This window comes from Maniola jurtina, chromosome 2 (assembly GCF_905333055.1).
Source record: "Maniola jurtina chromosome 2, ilManJurt1.1, whole genome shotgun sequence".
Taxonomy (NCBI): Eukaryota; Metazoa; Arthropoda; class Insecta; order Lepidoptera; family Nymphalidae; genus Maniola; species Maniola jurtina.
In genome coordinates this window covers 9,330,013-9,346,319 of record NC_060030.1, presented here as the reverse complement: position 1 = coordinate 9,346,319, position 16,307 = coordinate 9,330,013, and the positions used below count along the sequence as shown (strand labels likewise).

General features: G+C 36.9%; 2 protein-coding genes across 17 annotated transcripts in view; both read left to right on the top strand.

The window, feature by feature from the left end:
• Positions 1–14,275, top strand: part of LOC123877121 (myosin-IIIb-like) — a 53,781-nt gene extending 39,506 nt beyond the window's left edge. The window contains exons 5-23 of one of the 5 annotated variants that reach the window (XM_045923636.1): positions 34–336; positions 794–1,075; positions 1,391–1,579; positions 1,663–1,859; positions 1,933–2,113; positions 2,193–2,343; positions 2,467–2,677; positions 2,782–3,074; positions 3,160–3,452; positions 3,534–3,808; positions 3,888–4,053; positions 4,267–4,489; positions 4,691–4,828; positions 5,138–5,274; positions 10,056–10,234; positions 10,680–10,757; positions 11,219–11,326; positions 11,408–11,425; positions 12,287–14,275. In XM_045923636.1, the coding sequence (XP_045779592.1) occupies positions 34–336; positions 794–1,075; positions 1,391–1,579; positions 1,663–1,859; positions 1,933–2,113; positions 2,193–2,343; positions 2,467–2,677; positions 2,782–3,074; positions 3,160–3,452; positions 3,534–3,808; positions 3,888–4,053; positions 4,267–4,489; positions 4,691–4,828; positions 5,138–5,274; positions 10,056–10,234; positions 10,680–10,757; positions 11,219–11,326; positions 11,408–11,425; positions 12,287–12,641 (3,777 nt within the window). In that variant the 3' untranslated portion in view covers positions 12,642–14,275. Of the gene's footprint in view, positions 1–33; positions 337–793; positions 1,076–1,390; positions 1,580–1,656; positions 1,860–1,932; positions 2,114–2,192; positions 2,344–2,466; positions 2,678–2,781; positions 3,075–3,159; positions 3,453–3,533; positions 3,809–3,887; positions 4,054–4,266; positions 4,490–4,690; positions 4,829–5,137; positions 5,275–10,055; positions 10,235–10,679; positions 10,758–11,218; positions 11,327–11,407; positions 11,426–12,286 lie in introns of all 5 variants that reach the window. The other 4 variants (XM_045923629.1, XM_045923653.1, XM_045923646.1 and 1 more) reach the window with 4 other exon arrangements.
• Positions 14,276–14,413: 138 nt separating this feature from the next.
• The window catches only part of LOC123872937 (alpha-catulin), an 82,290-nt gene continuing 80,396 nt past the window's right edge, over positions 14,414–16,307 (top strand). For 3 of the 12 annotated variants that reach the window (XM_045917553.1, XM_045917562.1, XM_045917543.1), the window contains exon 1: positions 14,414–14,719. In XM_045917553.1, coding sequence (XP_045773509.1) covers positions 14,630–14,719 — 90 coding nt within the window. In that variant the 5' untranslated portion in view covers positions 14,414–14,629. Of the gene's footprint in view, positions 15,433–16,307 lie in introns of all 12 variants that reach the window. The other 9 variants (XM_045917577.1, XM_045917594.1, XM_045917608.1 and 6 more) reach the window with 5 other exon arrangements.

Sequence of the window (16,307 nt, the reverse complement as noted above, 5' to 3'; positions counted from 1 at the left end):
AGAACGAACATAAATGAAGATATTTTATTTCAGGTAATTGCATGCGAGCAACAATTAGATCAATCTTATGATTGTAGATGTGATGTGTGGTCAGTGGGTATCACAGCCATTGAATTAGCAGAAGGAGAACCACCGTTATCTGGCTTGCATCCAATGCGAGCCCTGTTTCAAATCCCTCGAAATCCACCGCCAACTTTGTCTCATCCAGAAGTTTTTTCTTCACAATTAACAGATTTTATCTCGGAATGTTTGGTCAAAGATATGAATCAAAGACCGTTTGCCCGAGAACTTTTAGAACATCCATTACTACTAGCTGTGAATAATTTTGAAGATAAGGTAATTATCAAAAACAGGTACTATTAAACCGAGCAGAAAAAATAAACGAGTTACGGCAATGGTCTGTGTTTAAGCAGCTCCGAAAATAATGACTGATCTGTGGAAATTAAACGACTTACTTAACAGTCTTTAAAATTCTTGAGAGACTTGCGTGTTTTAACTGTTACTATTTTAAGTACCCACCTATAAGATCGCTTTGAATACAATTTTCCCTCAGACAGTATTTAATAGTGCAGCTACTATACAGCAAGTTAACCGTACAGTCATATTTATTCGAAATTTAATTTTTAGCAATAAGCTTGATTAAAAAATACGAACCATTAAAGACTACACTTACTAACACGCAGTAGTGATAAAGAAGTGCTTTCTTTATCACCATTGACTGATAATAGAAACATCATATAAAATCCTGGATCTGTATAATGCACAAGTTTATGTAATTTTATAAATATTACAGATTCGGAAAGAACTTCACGCAGAAATAAAAAGACAAAGAGCAGATGGGCGAACTTCTCGTGCACCAGAAGCTACTACAAAAAGAGGGAAGTTAAAATCTCACCGAAAAGCAAAGCCAGAAAAAATGTATACGGATGATTTAGCCACTCTCGAAACATTAACAGAAGATGCCATTGTAGACCAATTACAAAAACGATACACTCAAAATCAAATATACACCTATATTGGAGATATACTAGTTGCAGTCAACCCTTTTACAGATATAGGAATATACACGACGAAGGTGAAATAATAATAAATTATACTAAACTTATTGACACCTGTGACTTCGTAGTAATGTGTGCTTTTTGAAAATCCCAAGGGAACTCTTTTACTTTTTGAGATTATTAAAAGATATAAACCCATTAATCTCTCAATAACAAACAGATAAACAGACAGAAACACTTTCGTATTTATAATATTAGTATGGATAGTACGTAAGTATATACGTAGTATGTAGTAACTAAACTTTAATGTAAAATGAATGCCAAAAGTATAATTTTACTCGTTTACCTATGCTTATCTTGTAATGTAAAAATTCATCTTCTTGTTTTGATAGACTCAACAACTATACCAAGGCCGTTGTCGCTCAGACAATCCTCCTCACATCTATGCAGTAGCTGACGCAGCCCATCAAGCGTTGTTGCATCAAAAACAAAATCAAGCTATCGTAATATCAGGTGAAAGTGGAGCCGGAAAAACTGAATCTGCTAACCTCCTTTTGAAACAACTAGCATATTTATCGAAAGTGCGTATACAGAATTTTATTTAAATAAATAAATAATTTAAAAACAATTCAAGATTAAAATTTACTATTCTGTTTAGACACAGTACGGAAATTTAGAAGATAAAATACTACAAGTAAATCCAATAATGGAAGCTTTTGGAAATGCACGTACAGGAATAAATGCTAATAGCTCTCGTTTTGGAAAATATTTGGATTTATCTATAATGAGAGTGGGAAAAATTTCAGGAGCTCGAATATCGGTTTATCTTTTAGAACAATCACGAGTAGTTCATCAGGCACTGTAAGTAGTACTTGAATGAAAATGAGATGAAGATAACAAAAACATTTTTGCTGTAATTTTTTTATTTTTATAGGGGTGAGAGTAATTTTCATGTCTTCTATTATCTTTATGATGGCCTAGAAAGTGAAGGTCGTTGGAGGAAATTTTATCTTGATGAGCAGCTAAAATCTAGACATCGGTATTTACAGCCCCTTTCAGTAGCTCATCGTGAACATAATGTGCACCGATGGCGTCAACTGAATCAAGCATTTAAGGTTATTCGACGGTTTATATTTTTAAAATATTTTTTAACAATTACAGGGTCAAAATTTAGTTATGGAATACTAATTTCAGGTAGTGGGATTTCATGAAGATGAGGTACAGATTATATACCGAATGCTAGCGGCCATTTTACATCTTGGGGATATAGAGTTTGCCGAAACTGCCGGCGACTATAACGCTGATAACAGAGCTACTATAATTGATACAGCGCCATTACATAGAGGTAAATTAAATATTTCTAATAAAACTATACATAAAACAAATACCTAACGTTAGGTTAAAATTAATGTTTTAAGTAAGTTGAATTGAATTAAGATAAACACATAAAGCAATTTATGTTTTGCAGCATCGTGTTTATTAGGAGTTGAAACGAGTGATCTTCGAGAATGCCTCACAAGTAGCAGTGTTGTAACTAAGGGTGAAACAATCGCACGCTACAGTTCACCCACAGAAGCTGCTGTAGCAAGAGATGCTACTGCAAGGGGGATATACGCTAGAGCTTTTGATAGAATTGTGGAGAGAATTAATGCGCTGTTGAGCCAAAATAGACCCCAGAGGTTTGTTTTTTTTTTTTGTAATGAATTCAAACTATTAATAGAAAAAAATAAAAAAAATACTGGTCCTAATATATATTGTTTTTGTTTTTTTTTGTTTTTTACAGTGACCAGTTATCCATTGGGATTCTTGATATCTTCGGCTTCGAAAACTTCACGAGAAACTCATTTGAGCAACTTTGCATAAACATCGCAAATGAGCAAATTCAATACTACTTTAATCAACATATTTTCACATGGGAGCAACAAGAATATATGGCTGAAGGCGTACCAGTTGATCTTGTAGAATTTTCAGACAACAGACCGGTTTTAGACATGCTTCTATCTAGGCCTATGGGTTTATTGGCCCTGCTTGATGAGGAAAGTCGGTTCCCACGTTCTTCAGATAGAAGTCTCATTGGTAAGAACTAAACACTTTTTTGTAACATTCAACTAATATTGAAATTGAAAAAATTTGTTACTAAATTGTTATGTTTCCATTGCAGAAAAATTTCACCGAAATATTAAGAGCAAATATTATGTGCGTCCTAAGTCAGATGCAGTATGTTTCGCCATTCATCATTTTGCTGGTCGGGTGGTTTACCAAGCCGATGGTTTCTTAGAAAAGAATCGCAACTTCTTACCTCCAGAAGTGATCCAGCTCATGAGACAGAGTCAATACGATACAATTAGATTTTTATTCCAATGTCCTATTACGAAGACCGGCAATTTATTCTCAGCTTTACATGGAGACATTGATTCTAGAACATTAGAGAGTCCAGTGTCTAACGATGTTCGGGTAAAGTTTTTTCGTAATATCAATAAGATAATTGCTGCAAACGGTTATTTTTTTAACACTATAATTCATTTTATTACACAGGATCGATTTAACAGTCGCGGTCTTGCATCTCAGTCACGAGCTCAGCAAACTGTATCCACATATTTCCGTTATTCTCTAATGGAATTGCTTCAAAAGATGGTCAGTGGAACGCCACAATTTGTTAGATGTCTAAAACCAAATGACTCTCGATCACCGAAACATTTTGATTCAACGAAAATACTGAAACAGTTAAGATATACCGGAGTATTAGAAACAATACGGATAAGGCAAAATGGATTTTCTCATCGCCTTGCGTATGATGAATTTTTAAAAAGGTGTGAAGGTTGAATACTACATTTTAGTACTTTGGTTATCCTCCCCCATGACTAACGTTTTGATAATTTTTTTTATTAGATACGGTTTCTTAGCATTCAGTTACGAGGAAGAAATGAAGCCTAATCGTGACTCCTGTCGACTTCTGCTACTGCGACTGAAAATGGACGGATGGGCACTTGGCAAATCTAAAGTATTTTTGAAGTATTACCACGTGGAAGTACTTGCAAGAATATACGAAGAACAGGTAATAGCTGTAATGAGTAATGAACTATTACAATATGTTTAAATGAATAAATTCTTTGAACAAGTTCCTTAAGTTTACACAACTCTTTCCGATTTTGTGGATGGAGATGATTTCAGTAGTTCAGCCATTTCAGTATTTAACAATTTCACATTCTTAGATATTCAAATATTTCGTATTAACTATTAGATCTCGGATTATGTTTCATTCCCGCAGATAAGAAAAATTATATTAGTACAAGCGTGTGCCCGGGCCTGGCTGGCACGGAAAAATTTCCTTAGATTAAAGGCACAGATGGCAATATCGGTCCTAACGTTACAACGACATGTGCGAGGCTGGCTGACGAGGAAAAGACTTCAGGAACGACAAAAGCAATTGGCAAGAGAATTCAAGAAGAGTCAGATTGAACAAGAAAACCAAAGGAAGCAACAAAGAGCAGGTACTGTAAAAATATTGTTGTTTTTGATAGTTATTTCTTTGCATCATCATCAAAACACTGCAACGAGATAACTGTGCCCAGTATATTGGTAGTTATAGTATTTTCAACCTTTGTTGACCAATACAATGGCGTTTTCTTTAGCATGGTAATAAAATTTTAATTTATGAGGCATCGTAAATTTTCATTAATTTTTAATTACAGGCGTTCCAAATAAAAACAATGTTATAATGGCTAAAGTACTCAGACGAATGAATACGGACGACAATGAGAGTGTATGTACAAATTCGAGCAACAAAGAGAACGAGAATTCTGAAAAAGCAGCTCCAGTAAACCAGAGTCGTGAGTATTTTAATTGCAAGTCACAACTTCTGAAAATTATTTCACCTTTAAAAATAAGTAAAATAACTAAATAATCTGTATGTATAACAATATGTATCAAGTCAATTACCCTAAAACTTTGTTGGACTAGTAAACCCAAAAGATCACATATTAAATACGTCATAATATTATATCAATGGTTAATCACTATTGAAAACAGTAAAAGAAAATAAGATCAACGGCTACTCTTTACTAAAGGTCTTAGAAAAAACTGTGATCAGACAGATATTTAACTTTTTCTGGTAACGAGATACTTCCGTGGTGTTACAGCACGACGTAAACTGAAGAACCGTGCAGCACCTCCACCCCCGCAACACTCCCCTCCCGCGCCGCCATCTCAACAACAGCTCATGCAGCAACACTCCGTGCAAGAACGAGCAGCTCAGCTGCAGACGTTTGCTGACCAGGTAGAAAATCCTATTAATAAAAATAATAATTACGAAGAATTCCTTAAGTGGCCGGCCGACTTTAAAGAAAAATATGCAAAACCTCAGATTCAAATTCTAGTTTTCAGACCAGCCAGGTCATTCGCTAACACAGTGTTTAACAATTAAAGGAACTATTTTGTGAATTAAGATATTATTAGATTATTTAAATAAAATAACACTTTATGACAGACAGCAATTTATTCGGACGCGGCCAACAAGAGAAAGGATGACAGTTGCCACAGAACATATTTTATACAATGACATTGTCACAGAGTAGGTACTATGCGTTCACACTTCATCATCCTCCCTTGAACGCAAACCCATAGCTCCAAGGAAGTGTTGATGCTTTGGCTTTGGCAGGGCTTTGGTCAGCGAGTCTGCAGTCATCGAGCTGGTTTCAACGTACTCGACACAAATCTCTCCATTGGCTACCTTGTCTCTTACAAAGTGATGCCGCACGTCGATGTGTTTGCTGCGAGCTTGAAAACTTTCATTACACGTTAGCTTGATTGCACTTTGGTTATCACAGTACAATTTCAAAGGAAAAAGTTTTTCTTGCGGCCAAAGTTCAGTGTGCAGCTGCCTTAACCATAAGGCTTCTTGAACTGCGGCAGACAGAGACATATACTCTGCCTCAGTGGTGGATAAGGCTACTGTTGGTTGCCTTCTTGAGTTCCATGATATGGCAGAGCCCTGAAACATAAAAATGTAACCAGTACAAGAACGACAATCTTCAGAGTTTGAAGCCCAATCAGCATCACAGTATCCAATGATTGATTCGTTATTTGGCTTGTACATTAGTTTCATATTTCTTGTACCCTTCAGGTAACGCATTAATCTCTTGACTGCTTGCCAGTGATTAATTTCAGGTTTATTATTAAATTTACTCAAAGTGTTAACTGCATAGGTTATGTCGGGCCTAGTTCCTTGGCATAGGTACAGTAAACATCCAATAGCTTCTTGATAGGGTACGTCTGTCAAGATATCTTTACCAAGCTTGTAAGTATCATTCCTGGTTCCATGGGTGTACTCGCAGGCTTACATTCACCCATATGGAAACGTTCTAAGATCTGATCAATATATCTTGTTTGATCAATGCATATAGCATCTTCTAAGTATGTAATTCTGAACCCAATGCAGTAGTTAGCTCTTCCTATGTCTTGCATTTTAAAATTATCCTTTAATTGTTGTTTTAAATTTTTAGCTTCATTTTCATCAGTATAAAACAAAAGTAAGTCATCCACATATACTGCAATTATTAATATATTTTTCTTAGAAATATTGTAATAGATACAAGGTTCGACCTTTGACCTTTTCAAACCAATATTTTGTAGGACATCATTTAATTTCATATTCCATCTTCTGCTTGCTTGTTTTAAGCCATAGATTGATTTATTAAGTTTACATACTTGTTCATTTTGTTTATATAATGGTGGCTGCTCCATGTACAATTCCACGTCAATTTCACCTTGAAGGAAGGCAGTCACAGCATCCATCTGCTCTATTTTCATTTTGTATTTAACAGCCAAGCCGATCAAGTATCTAACTGAGGTATGACGGACAACAGGCGCATACACTTCTTCATAGTCAATACCTCGCCGTTGTGCATAGCCTTTGATAACTAATCTTGCTTTATATTTGCTTATGTTGCCTTCTGCATCCAGCTTCGTTTTATAAACCCATTTGCAAGGTATGGCTCGACGACCTGATGGAAGATCGGTGAGTGTCCACGTGTTATTCTCTATTAGTGAATTATACTCAGATTCCATAGCTTTTTGCCACTGAAGACAGTTAACGCTTGACAAAGCTGCCTCTGGTGTCTCTGGATCCTCTTCTATCGGTGTAACAGAGCTGGTTACCGCCTGACATAAAAAAGTCTTCTTGATGTTTTGTCTAGGTCTCAAAGATATCTGCCTTGGGGTAACTTCCTTTATTGGCTCCTCTGGTACATAGGTCTCATCAGCACCATAAGTTGTGTCAGAGCTATCTATAAGAGAGCTTGTACTCAGATCTGCTGCATCAGCAGTTGTGCTGCAGGACTCTTTTGAGGTCTCTTGTAAGCTGTCAGTATTCTTTTCAGTCAATGGAATAAGTGCATAATCCTTTTTAATATCATTTTCTAAAAATATGACATTTCTACTTCTTAAAACTTGTTTCTTTGACTCATCATATAACCTATATCCTTTTGTGTCACTACAATATCCAACGAATATTAATTTTTGAGATTTACTATCCCATTTTTGTCTTTTCTCTTTGGGAATATGCACCATAGCTTTACAACCAAATATTCTCAAATTACTTATGTCTGGTTTCTTTCCACTCCATACTTCCTCAGGAGTCTTGTATTGTAGCGACTTCGTAGGAGCTCTGTTGATGACATATGCTGCCGTTGACACTGCCTCAGCCCAAAATTGTTTAGATAAACTGGAATTTAAAATCATACATTTAGCTCTCTCGACCAAAGTTCGGTTCATTCGCTCGGCTAACCCATTTTGCTCAGGCGTGTAAGGATTGGTTGTTTGATGTTGGATACCTGATTTTTTTAAGAAGTTATCAAACTCATTATTTACATATTCTTTGCCATTATCTGTTCTTAATATCTTAATCTTTCTATTTAACTGATTTTCAACAAGATTTTTGAACTCTTTAAATTTTTCTAAGGAATCTGACTTAGATTTTAAAAAATAAACATATACTTTCCTAGAACAGTCATCAATAAATGTAATAAAATATCTGGCACCTCCCAGAGATAGCTTTTCCATGGGTCCACATATATCGGAGTGAACTAAACCGAGGATTTCAGAAGCTCTCGTGCCCTCATGCTTAAACGACTGTCTCGTCTGCTTTCCTTCAATACAAGTAGTGCAAAGTACATTATTTGTATTTATGGACTGTGGTAAATCGGTACCAGTAGTAAATTCTTTAATTTTTGCAAGGTCAGTAAAGTTTAGGTGACCTAATCTTTGATGCCATAAATAAGTAGAAGTAAAAAGTGCATATGCTGCATCATTCACCACATACATATTATTTATACATTTAGCTGTCAAAATTAATTTCTGATTTTGATCGACGCTGCATTCATTTTCTGTAAATTTTAACTGACACCCATTCCGAGTCATTTGACTGACTGACAGCAAGTTGGTTGCTAGTCCTGGCACGTATAAAACATCTCTAACCTGAATGACTTGAGTGTTGTTGCCGGATCCTGGTATTTGTAGATTTAAATTGCCACATCCTTTCACTTGTAAGCTTTTACTGTCTGCCATTTTTATCGTTGCCACTGTTGCTGTCTTGCGATCATATAACCAATCTTCTCGGTTGGTCATATGCACACTCGCACCGGAGTCGATGACCCAGCAATTGTCAACGCTAACTGAAAAAGCAGAAAAAGCAGCTACAAATCCAGAATTGCTATTATTACTTTTAGATTTACTCTCCTTCTTCTTACTAGAAGTACAATTTGTGCTCTTGTGACCATATTCGTTACAGGTGTAGCACCTGGGTCCCTTTCCGTGACCCTTGTTCCGACTAATCTTGTGTACATTCCTTTTATTATAATTAGTATAAAATGCAGCTGAGTCAGAGGACTTTACATCTTGTAAAATTTTAGTTTTTACAAAATCTGCACTAATAGACACACCCGAACTCTCTATTGCCATGATCATAGGTTTGTAGGTGTCCGGCAAACCTGCCAGAAGCAAAGTGCCTAACCACTCATCATCTACAGCAAAACCTATATTTCTGAGTTTGTGTGCAGTGGACATCACCTTGTTCACGTATTCCTCAACATTTGAGCAACTATCTAGGCTTTTTGTAATTAAATCTTTCAAAAGTCCTACCTTACGTGACAGGCCGGAGTCGTCGAATGCGCGCTGTAAGTTTAGCCATACCTCGCGTGCTGTCCGTGCTTCTTGAACGTGTATATAATTTACCGGGTCAATAAGCAATATGATTTTTGACTTTGCCTTCACATCTTTTTGAGCATCTTTAGCGCCCGGATCAATACATTCCCACAAATCCTCGTGCTCGAGATATGATTTCACGGCGAATTTCCATGTATTGTAGTTGTCTCGACCAGTGAGCTTCTCAATAAAGGCAAGTGGATTGATTGACGCCATGATGTCCTGAAAAGTAAAGGCCCTACGCGACACGCGTTCGTCCGAAATCTGTCTTAATCCGCCGAAATAAACTGTATTTATTTGATTTTAATTTATTACGCGCAGTGGCCGTCCGGGGCCCATAACCTAAAGGAACTATTTTGTGAATTAAGATATTATTAGATTATTTAAATAAAATAACACTTTATGACAGACAGCAACAGAACATATTTTATACAATGACATTGTCACAGAGTAGGTACTATGCGTTCACACTTCATCAACAATGAATGAAAGTCACCGGGTTTCGTTGGTTCTACATTGCTGCTTCACTGATTGATAATAAAATATTTTTTCGTAGAAAACCTTCCATGAATCAAAACCTGAGCTCGGTGGCTGTTATTCAGTGTTGGACACTGAATTAGCGAATCACGTCGCTGGGCACGTTTGCACTTTGCAACCCTCGTTGCTTTAGTTATAAGTTCACGGACTTAATTAATTGTCAGCATTACCTAAATTACGTCTCATATTCAACAATTGACAGTCAAAAACGCTTACAATGGTACATATTTGAATAAATGGCTTGAAAGTTTATTTTAAAGCTATTACAAAAAATAAATTAAATGTGACTCTTGAGTAATAATTTTCATTCATAACTTTCAGGTCCACATGAAAAACCAAGATGTACACAAGAATTTACGCCGAAACAAACCAGGCATTCGGGTTAAAGATATCAAGAAACCACCAGAGGAATACCAGCCTCCGCCAGGATTTAGTTTGGTTCCTGCCATTATAAGAGGGCAACCATCGAAAGTAGAAGAAGATGCCAGCAGACTTTCAAGGTGAGCCCTGTTAAAGTATTTTTGGCCAGGGTATGCTACTTTGGACAGGGTAATTCAAACCCGATTTGACAGGCTTCTGGTACCTGCCTACTTACAAAAGAGACTGCCATGTAAACTCCGCATACAAGCTCAAGTTTAGAATAATCATTTCGACACTTAGACGCGTTCGAGTCATGGAGGAAGGTTAAATGCCAAATCCGAACCTAGGTAATTTAAATTTGTTCAGCAATCCAGTTACTCACTTAGATAAACGTTGCTAAAACAACGTACCTACCTATAAATCAGTAACTATGTGCTAACGCAACAAATTGATCTAAAGCCACTTCTTATTCTTATTCAGCAAGGTTAATCTGAAAGTAATAAATCTATTTTTTAACATTATGCTATACCTATCATTAAAACTATTATTCTTTTTGTAATAAAATCATGCATTCCTATGGATCAGCCCATCACCAGAGTTTTACGAATGTGATACACTGCCTTGGGATCAAATTTTTCAAATGAAGGATATTTCTATACAAAGGTAATATTCTCGTAGGTATAATATCTGAGTACACCAAGGAATCTTTCTAACATTTCTTGTTAAAATAAGGCTATCAAAGTTAAATTAAAAAATATGTTTTTACGATGGGAAAATGTACCTATTTGATAAGTACATTTCCTTAAGATATAGCATTCGAATCTACGTCTACATAAATAATAATAATGAACAAGCGGTCAAGAGCGAACACTTTTATGTAGAACTCTGCAAGTTAATAATGGTCTGCGCCATCTACACTCGTATGATTTAGTAAATTAAATTTTTCGCGTGATATAACCACAAATTCACGGTTTTCATTTTTTTCCTTTACTTGTGCTATCAGACCTACCTACCTGCCAAATTTCATGATTCTAGGTCAACGGGAAGAACCCAATTTCACGGGAAATTCATAATTTCAATATAAAACAAGACAAAACACTAATGTTGTTGTTCAATTATTTCAGACATCAACAAAATCAACACGATAAGGGATACAACGACGAGAAACCGCTCCAATCTAACCAAAATTGGCAAAACCTACCTTGCAGTAGGCAGTGTGGTGGCCTAGTCAGGTATGATATAGAGAATAACGTTATGCCTTATTGGCCTTGAATGATTAATAGCTTTCTAATAATCTCGCATGCTTTACGAAGTGGACAACAAAAACAAGGGTATGATTTTTAAATAAATCCGTGTTTTATGCAATTTTCATCACTCAGCATAAAATAAATAATGATATGTATGTCGATATCTCTAGTATGACGGATTAACTCACTCGTTTTTCGGAGTAGTCTCCTGGGCGGTAATATAAGGTCCCTGGACGAGTTCGAAACTAGTCGGACACACTTCGACAAACTGATGAGTTAAGCCGTCACATATATCCATTATATCTAATAGTATTTATATGAATAACACTTAGTATAAAATCATACTACCTCGATCTTTATCCCAACTTTTTGGTTTTATCATACCTGCCAATGGTTTCTTTGCTATCATACCAATTACCAAGTCTCTATATTGAAGATCGTGGTTGCAGTGTGAAATTTTCTTTTATTTCGCTAGATTTTTAACTTCTACCATGAATAACTTTAATCAGTTGTTTTTATATCCTCAGACAGTAAAAATATTTTTATCACGTATTTCTTGCCCGGTTTATGTTTCCATACTTACCTTTGACGCTAATTTACTATCATATTATCATATTATTTTACGTGCAATTTGTTTGTATTTGTTACTGCTAATTTACACAACCATAAGTAAGCTAATAAACATAACTTTTAATCCTTTCCATTGACCACCATATCACTAGTATATTAATAACACAACAACATACTACAATAAATAACAATATTTCTTAATCCATAAAATCACACATTATTTTACACGATCATCATGAGGTGACACAGCCTTTATCAAAATGTAGTTATCAGTGCTACTTATAACCTATGTTTGGTACACTGGTAGTCTTAGTTAGCACAAAAATATTTGACATAATAAGTAGCTTACTACATGAATGTTTTATCTCATTTCAGTAATAAAATAATACAACTAGTGCAGCAAACACAAAAAAATGAACTTCCGCCACGACCAGTCTACAGTCCAGCATACGACCCCGAGTCAGACCTTCGCAAAATTCTGCGGAACTCGCCAGAAATGCTCGCCACTCCGGTCTTTAGTTCCGACGACGATTACACCGATGGGCCTTTCCGGTTCAAACAGCTTTTGAGGCCGACGTTAGGACCCACAGAAAGTCTTCGCAAGAGAAAAGTACGCAATTCTTCACACCAAAGTCCCTGGATGTCAGACAGCTCGCAAGACAGCAACAGTTCCAAAGCTCTTTATAACAAACGTCGGCCACAAATCAGTATGGGTGTTTACTATAATTAGTTTTGAGTAATGAATACTAGTTTAAGGTTTTGAAGGTTTTCTTGTCCTTAAAAAGAATTTATACTTTGATGCATGTTACGGAAATCCCGAGAACTACTAGGTATCTATGAGGCACCTAGTTCCACTTTGTCACCAAGCACGCCCTGCCCATTGCATATCTCAATGGACAAGTAATTAACTTACACGGAACTATTACGAAGTGTTTATTTTTTAGGCGGTTCAAATAACTACGTTACAGTGTCCATGGTATCACTAACGTTGCCTATTCAGATTCGTTGCCCTCAGATTCAATACAAGATTTCATCTTGGTTTGTCACTATTTACCCAGTGAACGACAAAGCATAGAAGTATCCCGTACGTTCCATTATAGGTAACGAAATCTCTACCGTTGAAGGTGGTGCATATTATACCTACCTTCTCTACCGCACACCTCTTCAATTCGATTGTACTTCCGTAACTGTCATTTTGATACCTTTGTTACAAAATGACACACAGTACGAACTAAACATGACCCAATTTACACGAATTTAATTAGTTTACGTTAAACAGACGCGGACGTGAGATTAAGGTCCCTATTTTCAAAAGATAATATTAAATTATTGTCAGAAACGTGTTTCTTATGCTTAGTCGTTCACTTAAGTTACCCAATAAACAACAAAAAGGTTTGATGCTGTAATTCGTTGGATACTTTACGTATAGTACAATAATTGACTACATGTCCATTGAGATTCGTCATTGGCCAGTTGATCTCTACTAGTTGCACTTTAATACGAGTATTGAATTATTATTATTAATGATAATAATTTCATACAAAGCGTCGTTAACCTAGTCCAGTCTTAGTTTGGATGGATTTATCAAATTTTCATATAATCATATGTTAAATAAAATATCACTTACTCATATTATTAATGCGAAAGTGTGTTGTTTATTGGTTTGTTCTTCAATCACGCCGTAAAGGAGCAACAGATCCGTGTGATTTTTTTCATCGATCTTATTTTCATCGGGATACCTCAGATAGTTTAAGATTTAGAAAGTGATAATAGGCTACTTTTTATCCCAGAAAATCAAACAGTTCCCAGAGGATTTTTAATATTTAAATCAACGCTGACGAAGTCGTGGGCATAAGCTGGTTTTCATTCAAAAACAACTTAATTGATTTCCACCTAACATTGTTAATATATGGATCTTATGCTTTCATTTACATATAATGTATATAAGCGATAACCAAAGTCATAATTTGATAGTTTATAATCATTATTTTATTAATATAAGTATTTGCGTGTCGTATTTGTTTTAAAAACTACAAATAAGCGAATGATTTTTTGTAATATGATTTACCTTGTCTGCTAAAATTAAATAAGTACTTAGGTATCTATTATGATTTGTATCGACACCGTCCCAAAATATAATTGTTGTTAATTGCATTTTTATATTAAAAAGTAATTCACATTTTTCATTACATAATAATTATTATTGTTATCGTATTTACTAACTTGCATTCAAAAAGGAAACATAAATCATTGACAATTTGTGTGATAATGTGCCAATGATTATTATTAAGTTTAATCATGTAAGTACGTTTTCGTTAAAATTTAAAGAAATATATATGAATAAATTTTAAACAAGTTTATGATTATGTTGTTTTATTTATTTTTGTCACCTGATCCTGCAGCAAATTGTTCCTAATAGGCTTATGTAACTACGAAAAAAATTCAACTTAACGAATATGAAAATAGGGCAAATCATAAAATAAATAATACACAGTAGAAACGATTTAAAAGCTTTCATGTGTACATACGCTTATAATTGGCATTCGCAATCAAAACAAAATAAAACACGTAAACGAGTACTAGTTTTTATATTCCCGCAAGAGCACACGTAAACATGCAACGTTACGTTTACGGCGGGCGGCGGCGCGGCGAGCGGTGCCACGTGACGAGGGCGGCCAATGGCTCCCCAGCGCCCGCGCAGTCGCGCCCGCGCCTACCATGGCGGCCGCCGGCCTGCCCGATGTCGATATATTCTCTCAAATCAAAACGCGCTCCATCGAGAAAACGCTACTCCCACTCATCAAGCAGGTACGCCACAATGCATGCATTTCTAGAATCACCGGAACGTAATCTTCAAATCTACTTTGTTCATGACGTGTGTCCGCATAACAGCTGGACTGGAGTAACCCTCTGACGTAGCCTCGTTGCGCTGACGATTTTCCCAGATTTTACGCACTGTCTACAGCCGTAACTCTATTTTCGGAGCGTATTATCGTCAGTGCGCGACGCTGCTGACTGCGGCGCCTTTACGTCAGATGCCCGATTTTCCCGCCGAGACGACATCTGTTGCATGCCGTTTCGCGCCGACGCAGTTCAGATGCGATAGAATAGCGCCAGTTTTAAAGGCCCGAGTTTATCGATGATACAAAAGCCAACGTCAATCTGTCGAAATGCATCCTTTTCTTATCCTTTGCACAAAAGCGGAAAATATAAAGTTATGATCGGAAAATGCTGGTAGGCTCGGTGAGTTTTAGTCAGGAGCTCGGGGCGGGCGGCCACGTGGGCTCGTAGAGGGCGGGTGCGTGCGGGTGGCGGCGGCGGCGGATCGATGCTCCCGGTCCGTCAGTGCCGCGGCAGACTCGGGCTGAGCGGCGCGGTGCCGCACACACACTCCAGCGCCACGGAGCACGTGCGCTGCGCGCCCGCGACAGCGCGCCGCCGAGCGCGCGCCACCCCTACACGCGCACGCCGACATGGATGCGCTCTCCGATGACGACGAATACCTGTGCCGCGAGCCCCAGGTATGTGTCTCGTGATTGGGGCGCAGAACTATAGCCTATTATTATCCCGGAATATTTTTATGTGGTCATCAATATTATATCAATCCATACCGTGATCCCAAAAGCAAATAATCAAAGCAACAAGTAGTGGCAAAATAAGTTGGCGTGCAAAAACGACCTTGATCACACTGATATTGCAAGGTTTTTTGCTTTAGACCGTGAGCCCTCTACTTAGAGCTAAGACGTTCCTTCCGGTTCTGTGCTTTGCACTCAATAAATATGACAAATAACTTGTACTTGATACGAACATAATTTATATACAATGTAGAATCTATTTTTCTCTATATTCTCCAATCATCTCTACAGTAGGTAGGTAGATATTGATATATATAGTTTAGATTGTTCTATTGTAGACTCAGCAAATCATCCCTCATAGATTAGAGAATCTTTCAGTACAGTAAAGTAGACATAGCTGTAGCTGTAGCTTCTTCGTTCACCTAGTTACTAAATATCATCATCATCGTCGGCCCACAACTTAGCACGGGTCTTCTCTCAGAATGAGAAGAATTTTGGACTGGACTATTCTACCGCACTGGCCAAGAGCGTAGTGGCAGACTTCACACTACCTTGAGAGTTCCAGTTCTCAAATCTTTGAGATCAGTATGGAACTGGTCACAAAGATTTGAGATCACTATGGAGAACTGTCAGGTATGCAGATTTCCTTACGATGTATTCCTTCAAGGTTAAAGCAAGGATATGTAATTGCTTAAAATGCATGTAACGCCATAAAGTAAGAGGAGAGTGCCCGTAATGGAACCCCGGACTCTGCAAATAGAATGCCGATGTCTCAACCACTAGGCTATCCCTGCTAATACCTTATCCTTACTAACAACGTA